General features: G+C 49.3%; 1 protein-coding gene across 3 annotated transcripts in view; it reads left to right on the top strand.

Annotated features, from left to right (window-relative positions):
* The window catches only part of PTGES (prostaglandin E synthase), a 36,323-nt gene extending 16,342 nt beyond the window's left edge, over nucleotides 1–19,981 (top strand). The window contains exons 2-5 of one of the 3 annotated variants that reach the window (XM_024106092.3): nucleotides 2,177–2,416; nucleotides 3,123–3,298; nucleotides 6,781–6,863; nucleotides 18,217–19,981. In XM_024106092.3, coding sequence (XP_023961860.1) covers nucleotides 3,191–3,298; nucleotides 6,781–6,863; nucleotides 18,217–18,466 — 441 coding nt within the window. In that variant the 5' untranslated portion in view covers nucleotides 2,177–2,416; nucleotides 3,123–3,190 and the 3' untranslated portion in view covers nucleotides 18,467–19,981. Of the gene's footprint in view, nucleotides 1–2,176; nucleotides 2,417–2,665; nucleotides 2,685–3,122; nucleotides 3,299–3,318; nucleotides 6,583–6,780; nucleotides 6,864–18,216 lie in introns of those variants that run through there. The other 2 variants (XM_042854241.2, XM_042854242.2) reach the window with 2 other exon arrangements.
* Nucleotides 19,982–21,178: the final 1,197 nt, after the last annotated feature.

The raw sequence follows: 21,178 nt of genomic DNA, 5'->3' as shown, positions 1-21,178 counted from the left end.
ACAGAAACGGCTTCCTCAGCTCTGTTCCCAGCCGGAAAACACTAAGCAACTAATTGTTTTCAAGGTTACATTTGAGGAGCAGAACAAACATGGCCGCTTCCCCGCCTCAGTGAGATTGCGGGTCTAATAGCTCCTTGGGGATGGGAGGCTGAGAAGCAAGACATCCTGCCCTAATTTACCCTTCCCTTGTTCTCTTTAACAGGCTTGGTGATATCCTGGGGATGGGCTAGGGTCCTTGGGGCACTCTTCAGCTGTGGGAGGGAAGCTTGGATTAGCGACCCAAGCAGAGAAAAGAGTCTACCCAATTTTCTGCATAAATAAATCTCTGGTTTAAGACCAGAACTGGTTTAGCTACTTTAAATCAGTGGCTCTCAGCCTTTCCAGACGGCTGTACCCTTTCAGGGATCTGATTTGTCTTGTGTGCCCCAAGTTACACCTCACTTAAAAACGACTTCCTTACAAAATCAGACCTAAAAATACAAAAGTGTCACCGCCACACTATTACTGAAATGTTGCTGACTTTCTCGTTGTTACCATATAATTATAAAATCAATCCATTGGAATATAAATATTGTACTTACGTTTCAGTGTATAGTATATAGAGCAGTATAAACCAGTCATTGTCTGTAGGAAACTGACTTCGCTAGTGTTTTTTATGTAGTCTGTTGTAAAACTAAGCAAATATCTAGATGAGTTGATGTACCCACTGGAAGACCTCTGCCTACTCCCAGGGGTACGCAAACCTCTGGTTGAGAACCACTGCAGATCCATCAAGATGTGGTTTGATTCCTGCATACTGGCATGTTGGGTGCATGTTGCTCTGTCTCATTAAACCAGGGCAGTCATGCGTGTGTATTTGAAAAATGTGATGCTGTTTGGATTGGTATGAGCCCTTTTCTTAGCCCTTTCCCACTCCCCCCTCTCCTGAGCCATCTTGCGGCCAAGTACTACGATAGACCACATCAGTACTTGCTACAGCAGGGGTGGGCAAACTTTTTGGCCCGAGGGCCACATCTGGGTATGGAAATTGTATGGCAGGCCATGAATGCTCACAGAATTGGGGGTTGGGGTGCAGGAGGGGGTGCGGGCTCTGGGGTGGGGCCAGAAATGAGGAATTCAGGGTGTGGGAGGGGACTCCAGACTGGGGCAGGAGGTTGGGGTGCGGGGGGGAGGGCTCCAGCTGGGGGTGCGGGCTCTGGGGTGGGATTGGGGATGAGGGGTTGGGGGTGCAGGAGGGTGCTCTGGGCTGGGACTGAGGGGCTCAGAGGGCAGGGGGGATCAGGGCTAGGGCAGGGGGTTGGGGTGCAGGAGGGGGTCACGGGTGCAGGCTCCGGGCGGCGCTTACCTCAAGCAGCTCCTGGAAGCAGCGGCATGTCCCCCTTCCAGCTCCTACGCGGAGGCACAGCCAGGCAGCACTGCGCGCTGCCCCGTCCGCATGCGCCGCCCCTGCAGCTCCCATTGGCCATGGTTCCTGGCCAATAGGAGTTACGGTGGCGGCACTTGGGGCGGGGGCAGCATGTGGATCCCCCTGCCTGCCCCTACGCATAGGAGCTGGAGGGGGGACATGCCACTGCTTTCAGGAGCCATGTGGAGTGGGGCAAGCCCCGGACCCCGCTCCCCAGTGGGAGTGGGAGGGCTGGATTAAAATGTCTGAAGAGCTGGATGTGGCCCCCGGGCCATAGTTTGCCCACCCTGGGCTACAGTGAGGAGACATAACACCTGATCCTGCACCATGCACGTTATCAGGAGCTTTTTCATTGCCTCAAACAGGGGGAGGGCTGGACCCAAAATGTCAAGAAAGCATTAAAGCTACAATGGCACCCCAGGCCAGGTGTACGCTCGGCGTGCTTTGCCAGGACAGCGACGCCAGTCTACTATACCGGCACACCGCTCTTATTGTGGACACAGCTTACCAGCAAAACCAGTATAGCTTATGGGAGACCCCCCCACACTTCCCTCCCCCGCCCGCCACGCCCTCCAAAAGCAAACAAGCTTGTGCCAGAGGTGAGACCTTGGAAATGTGGTGATTTAAAGAGACTATTATAGCAAGATGTGCCAGACACCCAGGAATTGCCATGGAACCTTGTGTCTGTGTGAGTGAGGGATCGTATTCTAGCTGAGTTTCGCGCAGGCATTAATATCAAGGGGGGGCTAATTACTGCAAATCCCCGGACAGGTAAATCACTCCAGAGAAGTAGCAGCCCCTGGGGGGAATTGTACAGACTGGTCCGAGCAGATTCAAGAGGCCCAGGGAGACGCAGGAGTTTTTGTGGATAAAGGGTCAGCTTGAACTGGCTGAGTGACCCTCGCTTAGACCCGAAGCACTGATCTGAAACTGGAAGCGAGAGGGAAAGGCCTGCTGGCAGGATTGGAAGGACTGGACCTGGAGGGCCCCTGTGGAAGAGGGCGACGCCAGGTAAGCTAGCATGTGGGTAGACTGCTGTCCCGCTTTCTCAGTAGTGCTTTGGTGCTCTGGGAAGGCTGGTTGGTCACTGGTGACCCTGCCATTGACCTTTGAGAGTGAGCGAGCCACGGGTGCTGGGCTAAGGTCTCTCCTGCTGGGTTAATCGCAGTGAATCGTGGGGAGACTGGAAGCCTAAAGCCCCGATCTGCAGGGAGAGGGATGCAGGTTGCCTCCCACAGAGAACTGGGCGGATTGAGACCTGACAGAACTCCTTGAGCAGGTTCGGTTCCCTCCAGAACTGTAACAAAGCTATACCAGCCAAAGCACATTTTGGCTGGGATAACTGGGGCTACACTGGGGGCTTGTGCCAGCACAACTGTGTTGGTCGGGGATCAAACACCCCTGTTTGATGTAGCTATATTGTCAAAAATGCCCCAGTTGGAGCACTGAAGAAGGGCCAGGGCTTGCTATCCAGAGAGTCACCAATATTTTATGAAAATAACATGAAATGGGTCCATTCTAGGGTTCAAAGTGTGTGTGTTTGGGAGGGAGGTGTCTGTCTTTGCTAACTGTGGATTTTTTGCATCTATAGATCTGAGGAATTAAAATATGGTTGAGCTCTTGCAATCCTGGATGTACCAAGCAAGAGGCGGTCTGTGGGTGTACAAGTTTATGTTTAGACTTGAATAAAACAGTGATCCATCCCCTTTTCTCACAGGGGACTCAGATTGCTAGTGGCTGCAGCCTGCTTAAGGCAACACAAATCCTCTCCCGCCTTTCTGGAAAATGATGGAAAATGAAGTGTTTGCATCGTTTACTTTCTACAGCACGATCTTGATTATAAAAATGTATGTTCTGGCCATCATTACAGGACAAGTGCGGCTCAGAAAGAAGGTACGTTCCAGCTTTTCTGCACTCCAGAACTGCCTGCGCTGCTTTGGGGTTTCTGTTAGCATTTCTGCAACTACAGAGTGTTGAGTTTGATCCTTTAAATAGTGGCTGACTGGTTTTACTGAGGCTTTGAAGCAAGTTGGAAACTATTTTATAGCTGCAGTAGATCAGCTTGGAGTGGTATGTGAATATTTTCCTCCCATCTGCAACATGTTTAGAGTAGCATTCAAAAAGATCAACAGTAATTTGCAAATCTGAAATGCCATGCAGGTGAGTTCCTTTTGGAAACAGCCTTTTCTCTAACTATCAGTTTGACAGTTGGTCTGTAAGAAACTAATTTTAAAAAAGTTGTTTAAGTGAATAGCAAAAAAACCAACCAACCAACCAAACAAAAAACAAACTTGTGTTTGTGGCTTTTTAAAGGCTGAATTCCTACCTGTGTTTATTACAGGAGGACCTAACTTCTTAGGAGGTAAACAAGTTTAGAGAGAACTTGTTTTGGGAAGTAGAACAGAAATATTCTCCTGGTGAAGGCAGAAAAGCTAGCCTGACATGTCAACGGAAGTCAATCAAACATTAGCTCATGTTTTTTCTCCTCTTGCTAGGACATTCTGTCCTTTTTCCTTTAAAAAAAAAATCCCAACTGAATGCCCTGCAACAAAAATCTGCTATAAAGAAGTTCAAAAACATTAGTAAAATTTCTACCGGAAACTGTGTGTGTGTGCGCGTGTGCGTGCGTGTGTGTGTGTGTAAAATAACAGGCCTGTTTTTACGACTCTCTCTCCCTGTGAAACCCTGGCACTTCTGTGCTGTAACTCTGATGTACTGAACGTGGTTTGGGCTTGCACTGTCATTCCCAAATCATTCAACTTCCCTGCACTGTGCTATAGCACTGCTAAAATCCAAGGCTCAAGAATGATTAAGGAACAGAGTCGGGTCCTTTCTGTGCTGCAAGACCAGGCTGCCCCTGCTGTAAATGGGTCCCAGCATAGCAATTCCTCTAAGATATGTGGGGACAGGCTATTTATCCAAATCTGAACTCTGTGATCAGTGAGTCGTGTAATTATCCTTTATGTACATATGACTCACTAAGTTCAAAAAGCACGTTAAAGCTACTTAACCAAATGCCAGTTCAGGAAATGGTTTATAGCTGTACTTCTAAAGGGGGGAAAAAAACCCTTCTGATTTCATAGGACAAAGAATTCTTTGCCATTTCTGGTAATTGTTTGGTTTTTTGATCACTGCATTGCACCATTAAACAGCTGCCGTGTACCATCCCAGAGGCGGCTGCATTTCAGTGCTAGCTGAAGGATCTCCTGTATTATATAACAGATCACATGGTGGTGAAATTGAGTTAAGCTTGCAGTGTGGCTTTGATCATAGGTGGCACACAAAGGGGGACACCAGCTAAAGGGGGGCACGTGACACCCCCCCACATGACTCCTCTATGTGACTCCTCTCTGCCCTGTCCCCAGCCTGGGGGCCCTGAGCTCTCCCTGTCCCCTCCCCATTCCACGTTACCTGGGGGGAGGGGGGACTCTGTCCTCCCACTGCACTGGGTACCGATTTCAGTGGCTACCGATTTCTGAACCGCCGGGCTCTCCTGGGAACCAGAGCAGCGAAAGGAACAGAACATGGGGTTGCTGGGTAGCCCCACGCCGGCAACTCCTCCGGTGCAGCTGTACTGCCCCCAGCCCAGCCCTGTCCTCCCATGAGGCTGTACAGACCCAGACAGGAGACACAGCTGCGTGGAAGGGCTGGGGGCGGGGCGATCCCATGTTCTGTGGCAGTTCCCTGCTGAATGTGCCACCCCAGGCATCTGGGGAGCAGCATCTGATCATTCTTGTCTCTCCCAGGTGTTGCCTTTGACTTTGATTACAACCCTGGTCGCTCAGACCTGTCTTGCTTTCCCATGCTTGGGCTCTGTTTGAAGGTGGTGTTAATATGATGGCACTAGAAATACGTAGATTCCTTCTCACCCTCACATACAGTTCAGCCTTTTGAGACAATCACTTCCTCCTCCCTGAATCTCCAAACAAATGCGTGAGAAGGGTGAAATCCTGGTCCCCCTGGAGTCAGTTTTGCACTGTCTCCAACGAGGCCAGAATTTCACCCCAAGTCTGGAAAACCTCAGCCCGCGAAAGCTTCAGACTGTATCGTAAGCAACTGGAAAAGGGAGCGAGAATGGAAACTCCGAGGAATAGCGGTCACTGCTGCTGTGTGCAATAAACACTAGGGCTGAGATTCTCCCAAATCCCACTGACTTTTGAAGATCTGGGCCCCAGTACCCACTAAGATACTTCAACATTGCTCTGCTCAGCATTGCGGTGCCTAGGCAGCCGGAGGCCCAGTGGAATTCTCAGCCCCAAGCTAGGAGCCTCGGCTCCCCGGTCAATGCACGGGGAGCATTAGGCGCCTAATGCAACTCATCTAAGCTAGACAGGAGTGAAATGCCAAGGAGGGGGCTTAGATATCTTAAGAGCTGACCTGGTGCCCTTGGAAGGTCAGAGATAGGTGCCTCCATCTCCTGGAGCTAGGCTCCAAAGCCAAGTCAGCCACTCAGATAGTCCATGCCCTAGAAGCCAACACTGTGTGTGTGTTTCTCTCATGCTTTCCCTGTGCCCCCAGTTGTCTCGTTGTGGGGAGCTGTGCTCTCCCCCCTCCACACACACATACCTATTGGCGGCTTGTATCCAGCCCTCCTGCAATGGGGTCTGACAGGGATCGGGTCTTTGGGTAGAGCACGCCGATGGGTCCCATCGGCAGGATAGGCATTCTTGTGTTTTGGGCCCTGCGGGGCTTAGGCTTGAGTGAGGGCTCTGAGCAGCTTGCTAGCTGTGGGTCAGCATCAGGGCTTAGGCAGCATTTCAAATGCTGATTGGTTGAAACACAAGCACCACAGGGATCTTGGTACCTACGGGGCTGGGTGGCAGCTGAGGGCTGTTTTGAACGTGTCAGTGGTGCCCAAAGAGGCAGATGAGGCCCCTAAATACCTTTGAGGAGCTGGGCCTGGGTCTCCATATCCCTAAGCAGCTCTGACAGTCTCAGCCAAAGAGCCGGATCCTGCAAACGCTTGTCAGAGCAACTTGCATGCTCCAGTGGCCTGAGTACGTGACTGAATTCATCACGTGCAGGGGAGTTGGCAGGACTGGGCCCCAAGACTGTGCGTAAAAGCTGCACACTTAATGAGGAACAGAAAGGGATCACCTCCTACACGCTATGTGCAGTCCAGAGGAGCTGGCCTTGCCATGGGAACATTAACTCCCCGTTTCCTGGCTCCCTATTCGGTGAGCAACCTTCACATGGTGCAGGAAACTCGATTGCACTGAGCGTCCTAGCTCTGGAGCCCTGCAAATCCGTGGCTAGCTGCCGATCGGATGCGGATACAAATGTCGTATCTGCGCAGGGCTATACGCCTGATGCCCCCATGAGTCTTGGTGGGAAGCATCTCCTCACGCCTCTGAGACGGCAATTCTCTCTTCCAGGCTTTCGCCAATCCAGAGGACGCCCTGAGGAACGGAGGGCTGCAGTACTGTCGAGAGGACCCAGATGTGGAGCGATGCCGCAGGCAAGTGCTGTACTGTGAAGTCCATTGGCCAGCACGTGGCTGGAATTCCTCTTGTGCGGCGAAACGCTCCTCAGCAGCTGCTCGGTGTCACGGGAAAGGCAAAGCGAAGGGCTCATTAATTTGGCAATTAGCTACATGGATTGATCAACAGGGGCCTGAAGCGGGATCCCTGGTGCTGGGGCTAGTTAAATATTAAATGGAGGCACTGGCTCATGAAACACGGATGGATTCATGCCTGGGGTCCTCAAGCCATCAACCCCGGGGTCCCATTATAACTGGTTCCTTAGGGTCCAGATTTTCAGAGTGTCCCAGATGATTGTGGCCATGTCTTGAATTAATGCACTAAGGTTCCCCCAGCCCCACCCCCCCCGACCCCCACAGCTCTCCCAGACCCAAATCTCCACTAATCCCCGCACAGCTCTGACAATGGAATGCTCTGGACTCCCACACAATTCTGCCAGTGCACCTTGGTCACCGTTTCAGTCCTAGGTCTAAGAAGAGACAGTCGGTGATGTCACATTGCATGTTGGTTTTGCCTCTAATGGGAACGAATAAGGTTGAGACCCCGTGCCCCCAATCTGAGATCACGTGTGCTCCTGGCTAGATTTGAAGCCAGCTGTCCAAAAGGTGCCAGGCTAGTGCATTCACCCACAGACGCAGTATCTTCACAAGGAATTTTAAACCTGTATTAAGGAACTTGGTTTTACATGACAGTGAAACCATAGCTAAGGCCTAGTCTATGCTACAGAGTTAGGTTGCCATACGGGGGGAGGGATAGCTCAGTGGTTTGAGCATTGGCCTGCTAAACCCAGGGTTGTGAGTTCAATCCTTGAGGGGGCCACTTAGGGATCTGGGGCAAAATCAGTACTTGGTCCTGCTAGTGAAGGCAGGGGGCTGGACTCGATGACCTTTCAAGGTCTCTTCCAGTTCTCTGAGATAGGCAGCTTACAGTGACCTAACTCTGTAAGCGTCTACACTAAAATGTCACTCCCACCAATGTAATTTGCCTACTAGGCCTACTTAATAATGCCACCTCCGTGAGCTTAAGTCAATGTAGTTAGGTGGATGCAGTGTCAGTGTAGACTCTGCATTGCTTAGATCGACTGTGGCTGCCTTTCAGAAGCCATCCCACAATGCCCTGCACCTTAAATCGATACAAGCGCTCCCGGTGAGGACGTGCACCATGGACACAAGGAGCATAGTGTGGATGTGCAAATGTAATTTAATTGCTGTATGTCGACATAGCTTAGGTCGACTTAATTTTGTAGTGTAGACTTGCCCTAAGCGTGCGCGCGTGCGTGTGTGTGTGTGTGTGTGTGTCAGGGCCGGCTCCAGGCACCAGCGAAGGAAGCAGGTGCCTGGGGCGTCCAATACAAAGGGGCGGCACTCCGTCCATTATTGGGGCGGCACGTCCGGGTCTTCGGCAGCAATTTGGCGGCGGGTCCTTCACTCCCTCTCTTCCTCTTTGGCGGCACTTCAGTGGCAGCTCAATCTTTTTTTTTTTTTCCGCCGCTTGGAGCGGCAAAAAAGCTGGAGCCGGCCCTGGTGTGTGTGTGTGTGTGTGTGTGTGTGTGTGTGTGTTAGCCAGGTCACTGTAAAATGTTAATGCAGACAAGGTTCTGTAGTTATAATTGTGATGTGTCAAAGCAAGCTCCGCCATGGGGCACAGTGTTTGATTTCACCTCGCTATATTAAAAGGCTCAGTACAAACTGCCTGCGCGTTGCCTCCATGGGAATTTTCCATGAGATAACGGATGGGAACGCTAAAATCCCCTTTTTTATGGCAGTGAAGACGTAGCCCTAGTGAAGACAAGGCAGGAGTAATTTTAATTGGCTGGTCAAAGTAAACCCCAAGGAGAGCTTAGAGTCTACCTTGGGTTACAGAGACAACTGCTGTGTCTTAACTAACCCACGTTACAATGCTAGTGAACTCTTTTCCAAGTGAAGACAAAGCCTGACTTTCCCTCGAGCCCCAGCAGCACGGCTCGGCTCGGGAGGGGGAGATGCCTGTGGTTAGGAGTTGTGCGAAGTGAGCCACAAAAGGATTGGAGAGAGCTCAACAGCGAGACCTGAGGGAAGACAAGCTGAGTCTGGAATCCCACAGCCTTATAAGGAGCCCCTGGTATTAAAGTTGGCCTAAAAGCTGCCTTTGTTTCTTCCCATTTCTCCTGCTGAAGTCTCTCTGGGAGGACACGATGTGCTGGCATAGCTAGCGCCTGAGAGTTTATTTTTGTTGAGCTGAGGGCTGGTTAGCAGCTGAGGCAGCTTGGACGCTGTTAACCGTTTTTTCTCCGTGACTTCCAACGTGTCAGAGGAGAAACTGGTTGCATGACGCAGAAACGGTGGCGACATGAGTTGGGTGTGGGGAGATTTATAGTTGTTTACTAATATACAGCTGGAACTGGAAAGGATTTGTAAGCAAAGGATTTGGGGGCCGGCCTTTCAGGCCTGCTGCAGTAAAGTACAGAGCAGGAGGTGTGTGCTCTGGGGATGGGTTGCTTATGGAAGTGGGGAAATGCACTGTAATGGAGCGGCTTTGTGTGTGAGAATGGGTTGCCCCCTAGTGTCTGCCCACAGGGAGGATAAGAAACCTGCTACTCCTACCAGCTCAGGGAAACAGCTCACTGAGGAGTCTGTGATTTCAGTTTTGTGTGTGTGTATGTAAGAGAGAGACTTGACCGAATAATTGTATGCATCCATGTGAAACAATGGGGCGGGACCCACACTTTTGACCTCACATGCACTGAACATTCAAGGCCATGCCACATGGAAGATGCCATTTTATACAGAAACGCACCGGGGGGTGGGTCAAGTCTCTGGGACGGAGCGACGCTGGTGTGGGTGGAGTATAATAACTCCTCACTTAACGTTGTAGTTCTGTTCCCGAAAAATGCAACTTTAAGCGAAACGATGTTAAGTGAATCCAATTTCCCCATAAGAATTAATGTAAATAGCGGGGGGGTTAAGTTCCAGGGAAATATTTTTTTTGCCAGACAAAAGACTACACACACACACACACAGTATAAGTTTTAAACAAACAATTTAATACTGAACACAACTATGATGATTGTGAAGCTTGGTTGAGGTGGTGGAGTCAGAGGGTGGGATATTTCCCAGGGAATGCCTTGCTGCTGAATGATGAACTAACATTCGGCTGAGCCCTCAAGGGTTAACACATTGTTGTTAATGTAGCCTCACACTCTACAAGGCAGCATGAATGGAGGGAGGGGAGACAGCATGGCAGACAGAGACACACACCCTGTGTGTGTGAGAGATAGAGAGAGAGAGATTGCCTCTTTACGTATGCTGTCCCCACTCGAAGTACATTGCCTTGTTAAGTTAATCAGCAAGCTGAGACATAGCTGCTACCAGGGAGCTCCCTCCGTCCTGAGCCCTGTCGTGTGTCCCCCCCGCTCTATGGAGATGGGGTAAGCAGGGGGCAGGAGCAGGGGGAGGGGGACACCCTGACATTAGCCTCCCTCTACCCTCCCCCCAGCAAGCAGGAGGTTCATGGGAGCAGCTCCAAGGCAGAGGGCAGGAGCAGCACATGGCAGTGGGAGGAGGGACACAGCTGAACTGCCCGGCAATTGCTAGCCTGCTGGGTGGCTGCCGCACAGGGAATTTAGGGGAGTGGGGAGCTGATAGGGGGGCTGCCAGTCCACCCTGGTTCCAAGCCCCCACCAGCTAGCTGCAACGGGCTGCTCTTCCTGCAAGCAGTGGACAAAGCAGGCGGCTGCCAAACGACGTTAGAAGGGAGCATTACACAACTTTAAACGAGCATGTTTCCTAATTGAGCAGCAACAAAACAATGTTAACCGGGACGACTTTAAGTGAGGAGTTACTGTACCTGCATTTAAAAAATCAGGACTGCCCCCCGTCCCCTCATTTCTCATGCAGGCCACCCAGCGTGCAACGTGGCCTGACTGGCCAGGCTACGGCGAGTTGCTCTGGATTTACCATGGCGTAACCAAGAGAAGAAGTTAGCCCACAGAGTTTAGCTACCAAGGCAGGCTCCAGGGGAATGTTACTGAGCAAAAGGCATGTAGGAAGCGAGAGCTTTTGACACACAGGCACCCAGGTGAGGGTAACTGGGGAGTAGGGTTGGGCCTGTTAGTCAGCAGATAAAAATCTTCATTAAAAATAAACAGATTCAGTGGCTGCCTTCCCACTCCTGGACAGCTCGGGGCAGGAAATGGCTTGATTGAGGTGTTGGCCACGGGCTGTGGTTGCCTTGTTTACGTAAAATCTGCATTTACGGGTCTGGAGTGAGGATGGGGAAACAGGAAATGGTGACTGGGTTCCTTGGGACTTTTTGGCACACGCTCCGTCTCCCTCGGAAATGGGGATGTGGTGATTGGAAGCAGCTGCAAGGCACTGAGGCCTGTCATCCAGCTCCCTCTTCCCAGCATCTCTGCGTCCAGGACCTAGGGCGCGAAACTTCCACCTTGCGCCCCCCCCCCCCAGTCCTGCGGCAGCTCCCCGCCCCCCCTCCGCCCTGAGGTGCCCCCCCCCCACGGCAGCTCCCCCCCCCCGCCCCGAGGCGCCCCCCCCATGACAGCTCCCCCCATGGGGAGCCGTGCGGCAGCTCCCCACCCCAGCTCACCTCTGCTCCGCCTCCTCTCCGAGCACGCCGCCCCCGCTCTAATTCTCCTCCCCTCCCAGGTTTGTGGTGCCAAACAGCTGATTGGCACTCCAAGCCTGAGAGGCAGGAGAAGTGGAGCGGCCCAGGAACACTGTAAAAAAAAAAATTGGGGCACCACTTTTTGGCGCCCCCAAATCTTGGCGCTCAAGGCAACCGCCTAGTTTGCCTTAATGGTAGCACCGGCCCTGTCTGCGTCAGTGCAGATGCTCAAAGTACCGAGCTCTCGTTGTCCGTCTCACCCCACCCTTGCCGTGGAGACCTAGGCATGCCAAGTTAGCTAATAACATGGCCAGAGGGCAGCATGGTGCGGGTGAGTAGGGTGCACTCCTGCTAAGACTTGCCATGCTACGGAAAGGGCTAGCGTTGAGACTAGGATGAAACCTCTAAAATCCAGACTTTCAAAGCCTTATTGCTTCAGGCTTATTGTTAGAGCTGGTCACAAAATTTCCAACAGAAGAGTTTTCTGTTAGGGAAAATACTAGGGCTGTTGATTAATGGCAGTTAACTCACGCGATGAACTCAAAAAAAAACGTAATCACGATTAATCGCCGTTTTAATCGCACTGTTAAACAATAGAATACCACTCAAAATTTGTTAAATATTTTGGATTTTTTTTCTACATTTTCAAATATATTGATTTCAATTGCAACACAGAATACAAAATATACAGTACTCACTTTGTTATGTTGATTACAAAGATTTGCACTGTAAAAATGATGAACAAAAGAAACAGTATTTTTCAATTCACCTCATACAAGTACTGTAGTGCAATCTCTTTAGCATGAAAGCGCAACTTACAAATGTGGGGGTTTTTGTTACATAACTGCAAATCAATGTAAAACTTTATAGCCTACAAGTCCACTCAGTCCTACTTCTTTTTCAGCCAATCGCTAAGAGAAACAAGTTTGTTTACATTTACAGGAGATAATGCTGCCTGCTTCTTATTTACAATGTCACCTGAAAGTGAGAACAGACATTCACACGGCACTTTTGTAGCCAGCGTTGCAAGGTATTTACGTGCTAGATATGCTAAACATCCCTATGTCCCTTCATGCTTGAGCCACCATTCCAGAGAACATGCTTCCATGCTGATGACGCTCATTAAAAAAAAATGCATTAATGAAATTTGTGACTGAATTCCTTGGAGGAGAATTGTATGTCTCCTGCTCTTTGTTTTACCCGCATTCTGCCATATATTTCATGTTATAACAGTCTCTGATGATGACCCAGCACATGTTCGTTTTAAGAACACTTTCACTGCAAATTTGACAAAAGGCAAAGAAAGTACCGATGTGAGATTTCTAATGACAGCTACAGCACTCGACCCAAGATTTAAGAATCTGAAGTGCCTTCCAAAATCTGATTGGGATGGGGTGTGGAGCATGCTTTCAAAAGTCTTATAAAAGCAACATTCCGATGCGGAAACTACACCACCAAACCTGAACCACCAAAAAATAAAATCAGTCTTCTGCTGTCAAGTATCAGAGGGTAGCCATGTTAGTCTGTATCCAAAAAAACAACAAGGAGTCTGGTGGCACCTTAAAGACTAACAGATTTATTTGGGCATGAGCTTTCGTGGGTAAAAAACCCACTTCTTCAGATGCATGGAGACTTTTGAATCATTATGGAGCCCATGCATCTGAAGAAGTGAGGTTTTTTACCCACGAAAGGTTATGCCCAAATAAATCTGTTAGTCTTTAAGGTGCCACCGGACTCTTTGTAGTCTTCTGCTGGTGGCATCTGACTTAGATGATGAAAATGAACATGCGTTGGTCTGCACTGCTTTGTATCGTTATCGAGGAGAACCTGTCATCAGCATGGACTCATGTCCTCTGGAATGGTGGTTGAAGCATGAAGGGACATATGAATCTTTAGTGCATCTGGCACTTAAATATCTTGCAATGCCGGCCACAACAGTGCCATGCGAATGCCTGTTCTCACTTTCAGCTGACATTGTAAACAAGAAGCGGGCAGCATTATCTCCTGCAAATGTAAACAAACTTGTTTGTCTGAGCGATTGGCTGAACGAGAAGTAGGACTGAGTGGACTTGTAGGCTCTAAAGTTTGACATTGTTTTATTTTTGAATGCAGTTATTTTTTCTACATAATTCTACATTTGTAAGTTCAACTTTCATGATAAAGAGATTGCACTACAGTACTTGTATTAAGTTAATTGAAAATATTATTTATTTTATTTTATTTTTAAAGTACAAATATTTATAATAAAAATAAATATAAAGTGAGCACTGTACACTTTGTATTCTGTGTTGTAATTGAAATCAATATATTTGAAAATGTGGAAAACATCCAAAAATATTTATATAAATAGCATTCTATTATTGTTTAACAGCACGATTAATCGCATGATTAATTGTGATTAATTTTTTTAATCGCTTGACAGCCCTAGAAAATACTGATTTGACAGAATTGGAATGTTTGTGGGAATGTGTAGGTTTTTGTGATCATTTATCAATGTTTTATTTGACTTTTGTTGTAGTATTACACATTGTGATGTAATGTCACCTCTTGTCTCAGAACATCATGAGTCTTCATATTCTACCGTGACATAATGATGTCAGAGTGTGATATATCAGGCTATGATGCAGTGTCATGTTGTGATGTCATCATGCCATGTGATGGTGATGTGCCATATGTCTCAAGACATGCTTTAGCCCATTACATTATGACACGATGCCCTATCTCATACAAACTGAAGCAACGCATTTCAACTTTTTGTCCTGATTTGAGATTAAATCATATTTAAAATCTGGGAATTATCCATGGGACGGAAACTCCAAATTCAACCAGCTGTGCTCATTTGTATTGTGGTAGCACCTAGGAGTCCCAGTCATGGACCAGGGTCCCATTGTGCTAGGCACTGTACAAACACAGAACAAAAAGAGTCCCTGCCCCAAAGAGCCTGCAGTCTAAGCAAGGGCTGGTACATTGAGATACCAGTCGTCTCTGGGGGATAAGGGGAAGGAGTTATTTTAAAGCTGACATGCAATGGGACAGGGAAATGGGTTTATACTCTTCTTCTTCGATAGGAAAAAGGACAACTTTTTTTTGACTACTTTTAACACTAGCAGTTTGGGTCTGTGTCTACCCTCCCTTCCTGGAAGACTCTATGGGTAAGTAGAGACCCAGTATGCGTATGACATCACAGGTACTAAGCCAATGAAACCTGACTGAGAGATGAAGCGTTTTGTTTTGGTCAAACTGTTCAAGGCTCGTCCCCATTGACATGCAGGGGTTTGGGGGTGGGGTTTAACGGGGAGATAACTACACGGGTTATCTCCCTAACAAGGCCAGCTGCAGGGCTTGCTGAGCTAGTAAGGTCAGTCCTATAGCCCCTGTCCATGTTGACCCCCCACAGTACTTTAATCTGCAGTAAAACCACAGTGCCCGCTCTCCGCGGTGTTTTTACACCAGGATGGCTAATGCATGTTAGTTATTCTGTAGTAAGAACACCCCTCTTTTGTTAAAGAAGACAAACCCTAAAACTCTTTTAAACACTGATGTAACTCCTGTGCCCACCAGAGAGTTGAAAGGAAGGATGATGATCTCCTGATAGGGCTGGAAGAGCTCCCACCCCCATTGCTCTAGGTCCCCTCATGAGACCTCCAGCTAAAACAAGCAGGGGAAGCAGAAAAATAGAAGCAAATCCTCTCAGACGGATCGCAAAGAAACCAATAGCCTTTGCTTTTGCAGGTTGCCTGTCAAGGTATTTTGTAGAGACTGGCCCAAGCCTCCTAACTCAGCGCTGCATCTGAATTTCCAGCATTCCATTCCTAGTGACTGTTCGCGTTAGGGTTTTTTCCCCCTGGCCCAGTCCCTAACGGATATTGAGCCACCAGAGGATGACTAAGTGCATTGCCATCTCTATCACAGACCATTTAAAGGTGCCTGGATAAAATGTAAGTGGCTTGTTGTATAAGCCTGGGCTTGAGAAATAAACTGCACCTATTTCCTGTACCGTCTCCACTCCTTTTTGCTGACCCCACTTATACAACCAGTTTCAGCTCAAACAAAAGCAGCATTGGGTTAGAATTGCCTGTCAAATGCAGTGGGATTTGGCAGGCTGGAAAGAGGAACCTACTGAGTGACTAAATAAACAAGGACACAGCAAACAAGACTCCATGGGGAAAGCTGATCCTCCTTGGGGAGGGCCCCAATTCATTCAGCAGAAGCCAGAGTTGAAGTGGAGATTATTCTATGCATGAGTTTTGGGGGGGAGGGAAGGTCTCTGTGAACTAACACTCTAGGCCAGGGGTGGCTCCGGAGCCACAGGCGGCTCTTCAGAAGTTAATATGCGGCTCCTTGTATAGGCACCGACTCCGGGGCTGGAGCTACAGGCGCCAACTTTCCGGTGTGCCGGGGGGTGCTCACTGCTCAAGCCCTGGCTCTGCCACAGGCCCTACCCCCACTTCACCCCTTCCTGCCCCCTCCCCTGAGCTTGCAGTGCCTGAGGAGCTGATTGGCGGGGCTGCCGGTGGGCGGGAGGCGGTGGGAGCGGGTGGGGGAGCTCATGGGGGGCTGCTGACGTATTACTGTGGCTTTTTGGCCATGTACATTGGTAAATTCTGGCTCCTTCTCAGGCTCAGGTTGGCCACCCCTGCTCCAGGCTGAGAGCTGCAGTGTGAAGGAGGGTCGTTTCTAGTGGCTTTTGGGAGGAGGCCTGCACTGATCTTAATTTTTTGAGGCCCAATCCTATCAGGTATAGAGCACCCTCAGCTCCTTTCACTTCAGTAGGCGTTGAGGGAACTCAGCACCTTATAGGATCGGGGGGCTCAAAGAGAGAACGTGGTGCAAAGATCCTGTCCAGCATTCCCTAAGCCCAATGGAAAGACTCCCATGGACTTCAACTGGGAGTGGGATTGATCCCTAACAGGTCATCATGAACTTGACCGTCATCTTAAGGGTAACTATTTTATATATAATTTAGGATTGCTGGTAGCACTGCCTATACTTAAGGTTGCCCAACACTTCCCGTTAGACTCTCTCCCAGCCAGAGGAGGGGGTAGATGGGCAGAGCCAGGGAAACTTGCGTCAAAAAATTAGTAAAAGCTTGGATGATCTTCAGTTTCCTTTCGGCATCTCATGGGAAATTTGGAAAAATTTACACATGTCTGTGTGCTGGCGTAGTGAGTAGGTTTCATCAGGATTTTGGTTTCCCCAGCTTCTAGGAAGCATTGCTTTGTTCTTGTTTCATAAACTCTTCCATTAGGGGCGGGGCGGGTAGAGGGAGTTTAGTGGGGAAAATGGGTTTTACCGTAGGCTCTAATCTCAGTCAGATGTCCTATCACAATGTTTCTGTATTTCCCCCCCCCGTTTTTCATCACTAATAACACTTGCCTTAAAAAGCTACTGGGTGAGAAAATGAGGTGCCGAACCCCTCACTGAAATTCAGCTGGAGTTGGGTACCAGCCCCTTTGAAAATCCTGGTGCCTCTTCATTTCTTGGCTCACTTGTTTCTGCTGGCACCTTAGAGACTAACAAATTTATTTGAGCATAAGCTTTTGTGGGCTACAGCCCACTTCATCGGATGCATGTAGTGGAAAATACAGTAGGAAGATAGATATATATACACACAGAGAACATGAAACAATGGGTGTTACCATACACACTATAAGGAGAGTGATCTGTTAAGGCGAGGTGTTATCAGCAGGAGAGAAAAAGAACTTTTTGTAGTGGTAATGAAAATGGCCCATTTCCAGCAATTGACAAGGAGATGTGAGGAACAGGGGGAGGGGGGGGGGAGAATAAGCATGGGGAAATAGTTTTACTTTGTGTAATGGCCCATCCACTCCCAGTCTTTATTCAAGCCTAATTAATGGTGTCCAATTTGCAAATTATTTCCAATTCAGCAGTCTCTCGTTGAAGTCTGTTTTTGAAGTTTTGTTGTAATATTGCGACTTTTAGGTCTGTAATCGAGTGGCCAGGGAGGCTGAAGTGTTCTCCAACTGGTTTTTGAATGTTATAATTCTTGACGTCTGATTTGTGTCCATTAATTCTTTTGCATAGAGACTGTCCGTTTTGGCCAATGTACATGGCAGAGGGGCATTGCTGGCACATGATGGCATATATCACATTGGTAGATGTGCAGGTGAACGAGCCCCTGATGGTGTGACTGATGTGATTAGATCCTATGATGGTATCCCCTGAATAGATATGTGGACAGAGTTGGCAACGGGCTTTGTTGCAAGAATAGGTTCCTGGGTTGGTGTTTTTGTTGTGTGGTTGCTGGACTTACATGTGTGTATGGTAACACCCATTGTTTCATGTTCTCTGGGTATATATATATATATCTTCCTACTGTATTTTCCACTACATGCATCTGATGAAGTGAGCTGCAGCCCACAAAAGCTTATGCTCAAATAAATGTGTTAGTCTCTAAGGTGCCACAAGTACTCCTGTTCTCTTTGCGGATACAGACTAACACGGCTGCTGCTCTGAAACTTGTTTCTGCTGCTTATTCCTCACCAGTAGTCTGTGGCATTCCACCCAACAGCAACCCATCCATCCCGTTTTCTGTACGGATGGGCTGCAAAGGGAGAGTCCATCCAGTCCAGAAAGGCAGGGGCGTCAATATGGGCTGACCAGGGTATGGGGGTAGGGTGGGAAGAAGAATTGGGCAGCTCAGTGATTGGTGGGAGGGAATGGACTCCAAGGCAGCCCCATAAGCCTGAATTGTCCTATTCACATTTCCAGGGCCCATCGCAATGACATGGAGAACATTTTCCCCTTCCTCTTCCTTGGGGCCATCTACTCCCTGCTGGACCCCAATCCCACCGTGGCAAGGATCCACTTCCTGATCTTCTGCGTGGGGCGGATAGTTCACACCGTGGCATACCTCCTGCAGCTGAAAGCTCCCACACGCTCGGTGGCCTACAGCGTGGCACAGCTGCCCTGCTTCTCCATGGCGCTGCAGATTCTCTTCGCGGTCATCACACACTGGTAACGTTAAAGATAACCCGCCACCGCTGGTGCTGCAACGTGGATTAGAAAGACCCGCCTTTGCTGCTTTCCCAAGAGAAGGACTCATTCTGCTGTGGCTTCAGTGTCGGCATCTCCCAGCTGGGTGGAGCTCAGGGCTCTGGGAAATCCCCTCTGGGTGTGTGCAAGGCCCTGTTTCCAGGAGCAGGCTGCAGAGGTGGAAGGATGTGCTCCTCGCAGCTGGGTGCTCGTGCATTAAGCGCTTAGTAATGCCACAGCATTAGTACCACAGCAATAACATTGTGGTGTCTTCCAGTCTTCTCGCTGGTGACCTGGGGGGAGGGAATGATGCCACGTTAAGAGCACAACTAAACCAGGAAGTGGTGAAGACTCTCTAAGCAGCCTGGCCCCATCGCTCTGAGGAGAGAAAAGCGGGAGGCCCTTGGTCCCCCTAACTCACTTTGATGGGAGTGTGTACGGTGACCAGAGAGGATGTCCCATCTCCTCTCTTCAGCAAGAATACCTGGCGATGTAGTGAAAAAGCTAAAGTAGGAACACACTGAGTCTTTGTATAAAACAAACCCCTGCCCCCAAAATCTCATTTTTACTCTTTGATTAGAGAGTCCTGACTCTTCTTTTGTTCGTTTGTTGTTGGTTTTTAACCTCCTACATAGGAAGGAAGCAAGTTGGTGGTGCAGCATCTGATACTGCCGGGCCCATCTCTGCTAGGAAACAGAACCCAAAGGGTTAAATCTTTCAGAGGGTGGCAGGAAAAACACAGAGGGAAACAGAACTAGTGCAGGTCCCCTTTCCAAACCCAAATTACATCATCAGTCCAAAGAGGCAGCTCCCCTCTGGGCCCCGGAGGTCAAGATTTCACTTGACTGTCAACTCCAGAGCAGACAGCTCCATTTGCTTTTGGAGTGAGAAGCGAGAGTTGGCTCCAGGCACATCAGGCCATCTCCAGACTCCATCCTGGAAAGAGCATTGAGCTCAAAAGAAGGTCGGGGTGCTCAGCACAGATCTGGGCCTTTTCCATTTCCTACAGGTACCTACAGGGGCGGCCCTATGTTTTTTGCCGCCCCAAGTATGGCAGTCAGGTGGCCTTCGGCAGCATGCCTATGGGCGGTCCGCAGTCACGCAGCTTCAGCGGCGTTTCTGCAGGTGATCTGCCGGTCCCAAGGCTTCGACGTATCTGCCGCCATATTGCCGCCGAAACTGCGGGACCACCGGACCTCCCCCAGGCACGCCACTGAAGGCTGCCTGACTGCCGCCCTCACAGCGACCGGCAGGCCACCCCCCATGGCTTGCCACCCCCCACAGCTTGCCACCCCAGGCGCGCGCTTGCTGCGCAGGTGCCTGGAGCATCCCCTGGGTACCTAGATGTTCTGTCATTTCTACATAGTTTCATATGAGATGTAGGGCTGAATGGAAGACCACAAACCTATGTATGTTACACTGTTCCCCTCTTGTGCTTCCTTGGAGTTATGAAGTATATATTCATAGTAAAATGAATACTATGTATTCCTCTTCTCTACCATTCCTTATGCCTCTGTGTATACATCTGTGAGCCAGGCAGAATACCACCTCATGCCTCTGTTCGGAGGCAAAGTCCTTTGACGTGCTTGGATAAAAAGGGCTATTAAAGCATATAACACATGGAGGCAGAAGCAGTGCTTGTCTGGGTGATCTCTTGGCCCCTCCTAACTTCTCCCTGGTACAAGGTTGCCTTCTTAAAGGAGCGCTCTTCCCACCATGCCTTGCTGGAGCTGGCTCTTTAAATTTGGCAGAGCCACGGAGCTGCAGCCCTAAAGCAGCCATGTTTGGTGAGTGGCTGCATCTCCTGCCTTCCTTCCTAGCTGGTGAGTCTCTCTCTCCTGTTCAGTTTTCTCTTGCTCGTGAGGATGGGCCATTCTCGCCAAGTGCATGATGATGTTACCCTAGGAAATAATGTTAGTCCTCTTCCCGCTCACCTCCCATGACAACCAAGGAGTTAATTACATGGCCAGGAAGGGCAAATTGGAGCAGGAGCTGGAACCCTGGTAGGCCAGAGAAGTTCAGGTAGGGGACGATTGCTCTCCCTTGCTGCATTGGGAGCTTGGGGTGGGGGCGGCAACAGACCTCCTTGATTCAGTCTGAATTTTGTGGTTAGGAGTTTTCCCTCCTTGTAAGTGAAGATGAGCTAAAGTATTTATTCCACCCCCTTTTTTTTAGAAAGAGGGGGAGCTGGTGCGGTTCTAAATCATTCTGGGTTTTGCCCTATTTCAGGGCCCATTTATCTGACTCCTGTTCTCTTCAACCCTGCCTCTGCCTTCAAAGTGTGTGTGTGTGAGGGGAAGAGCTGGGTAAAATGGGACCTTGACCTGACCCATTGTTGCTTTGGGGGCGGGGGGGTAGTGCTAGGATCTATTTTGGTGGGGAGGGGTAGGTGGAGCACAGAAAAATCCAGTTTGCAGAGCTGCTAGCTCTCGACTTTCACTGAGAGTCTTGTGATGTTTGTCCCTCATAAAGTCTTCTTTCCTGGAATCATGATCACATGACTCCAGGAATCTTGGCTTTCTTTAAAAAACAAACAGTTCATTTCCTGGCCTGAGGGTTACAGAGAGAAACTTGGAAAAGTGAACTGTAAAAACTGGGCCCGGGGGGAGGGGGCGGCACAAGGCAAATAAATAAATAAATAAAAACCCAACAGGTTTGTATTTATTATTTTTAAATCTCATGGGTTTGGGGGGTGCTG

Source organism: Chrysemys picta, chromosome 18, assembly GCF_011386835.1.
Source record: "Chrysemys picta bellii isolate R12L10 chromosome 18, ASM1138683v2, whole genome shotgun sequence".
Lineage (NCBI taxonomy): Eukaryota > Metazoa > Chordata > Testudines > Emydidae > Chrysemys > Chrysemys picta.
This window is presented reverse-complemented; position numbering and strand designations above follow the sequence as displayed.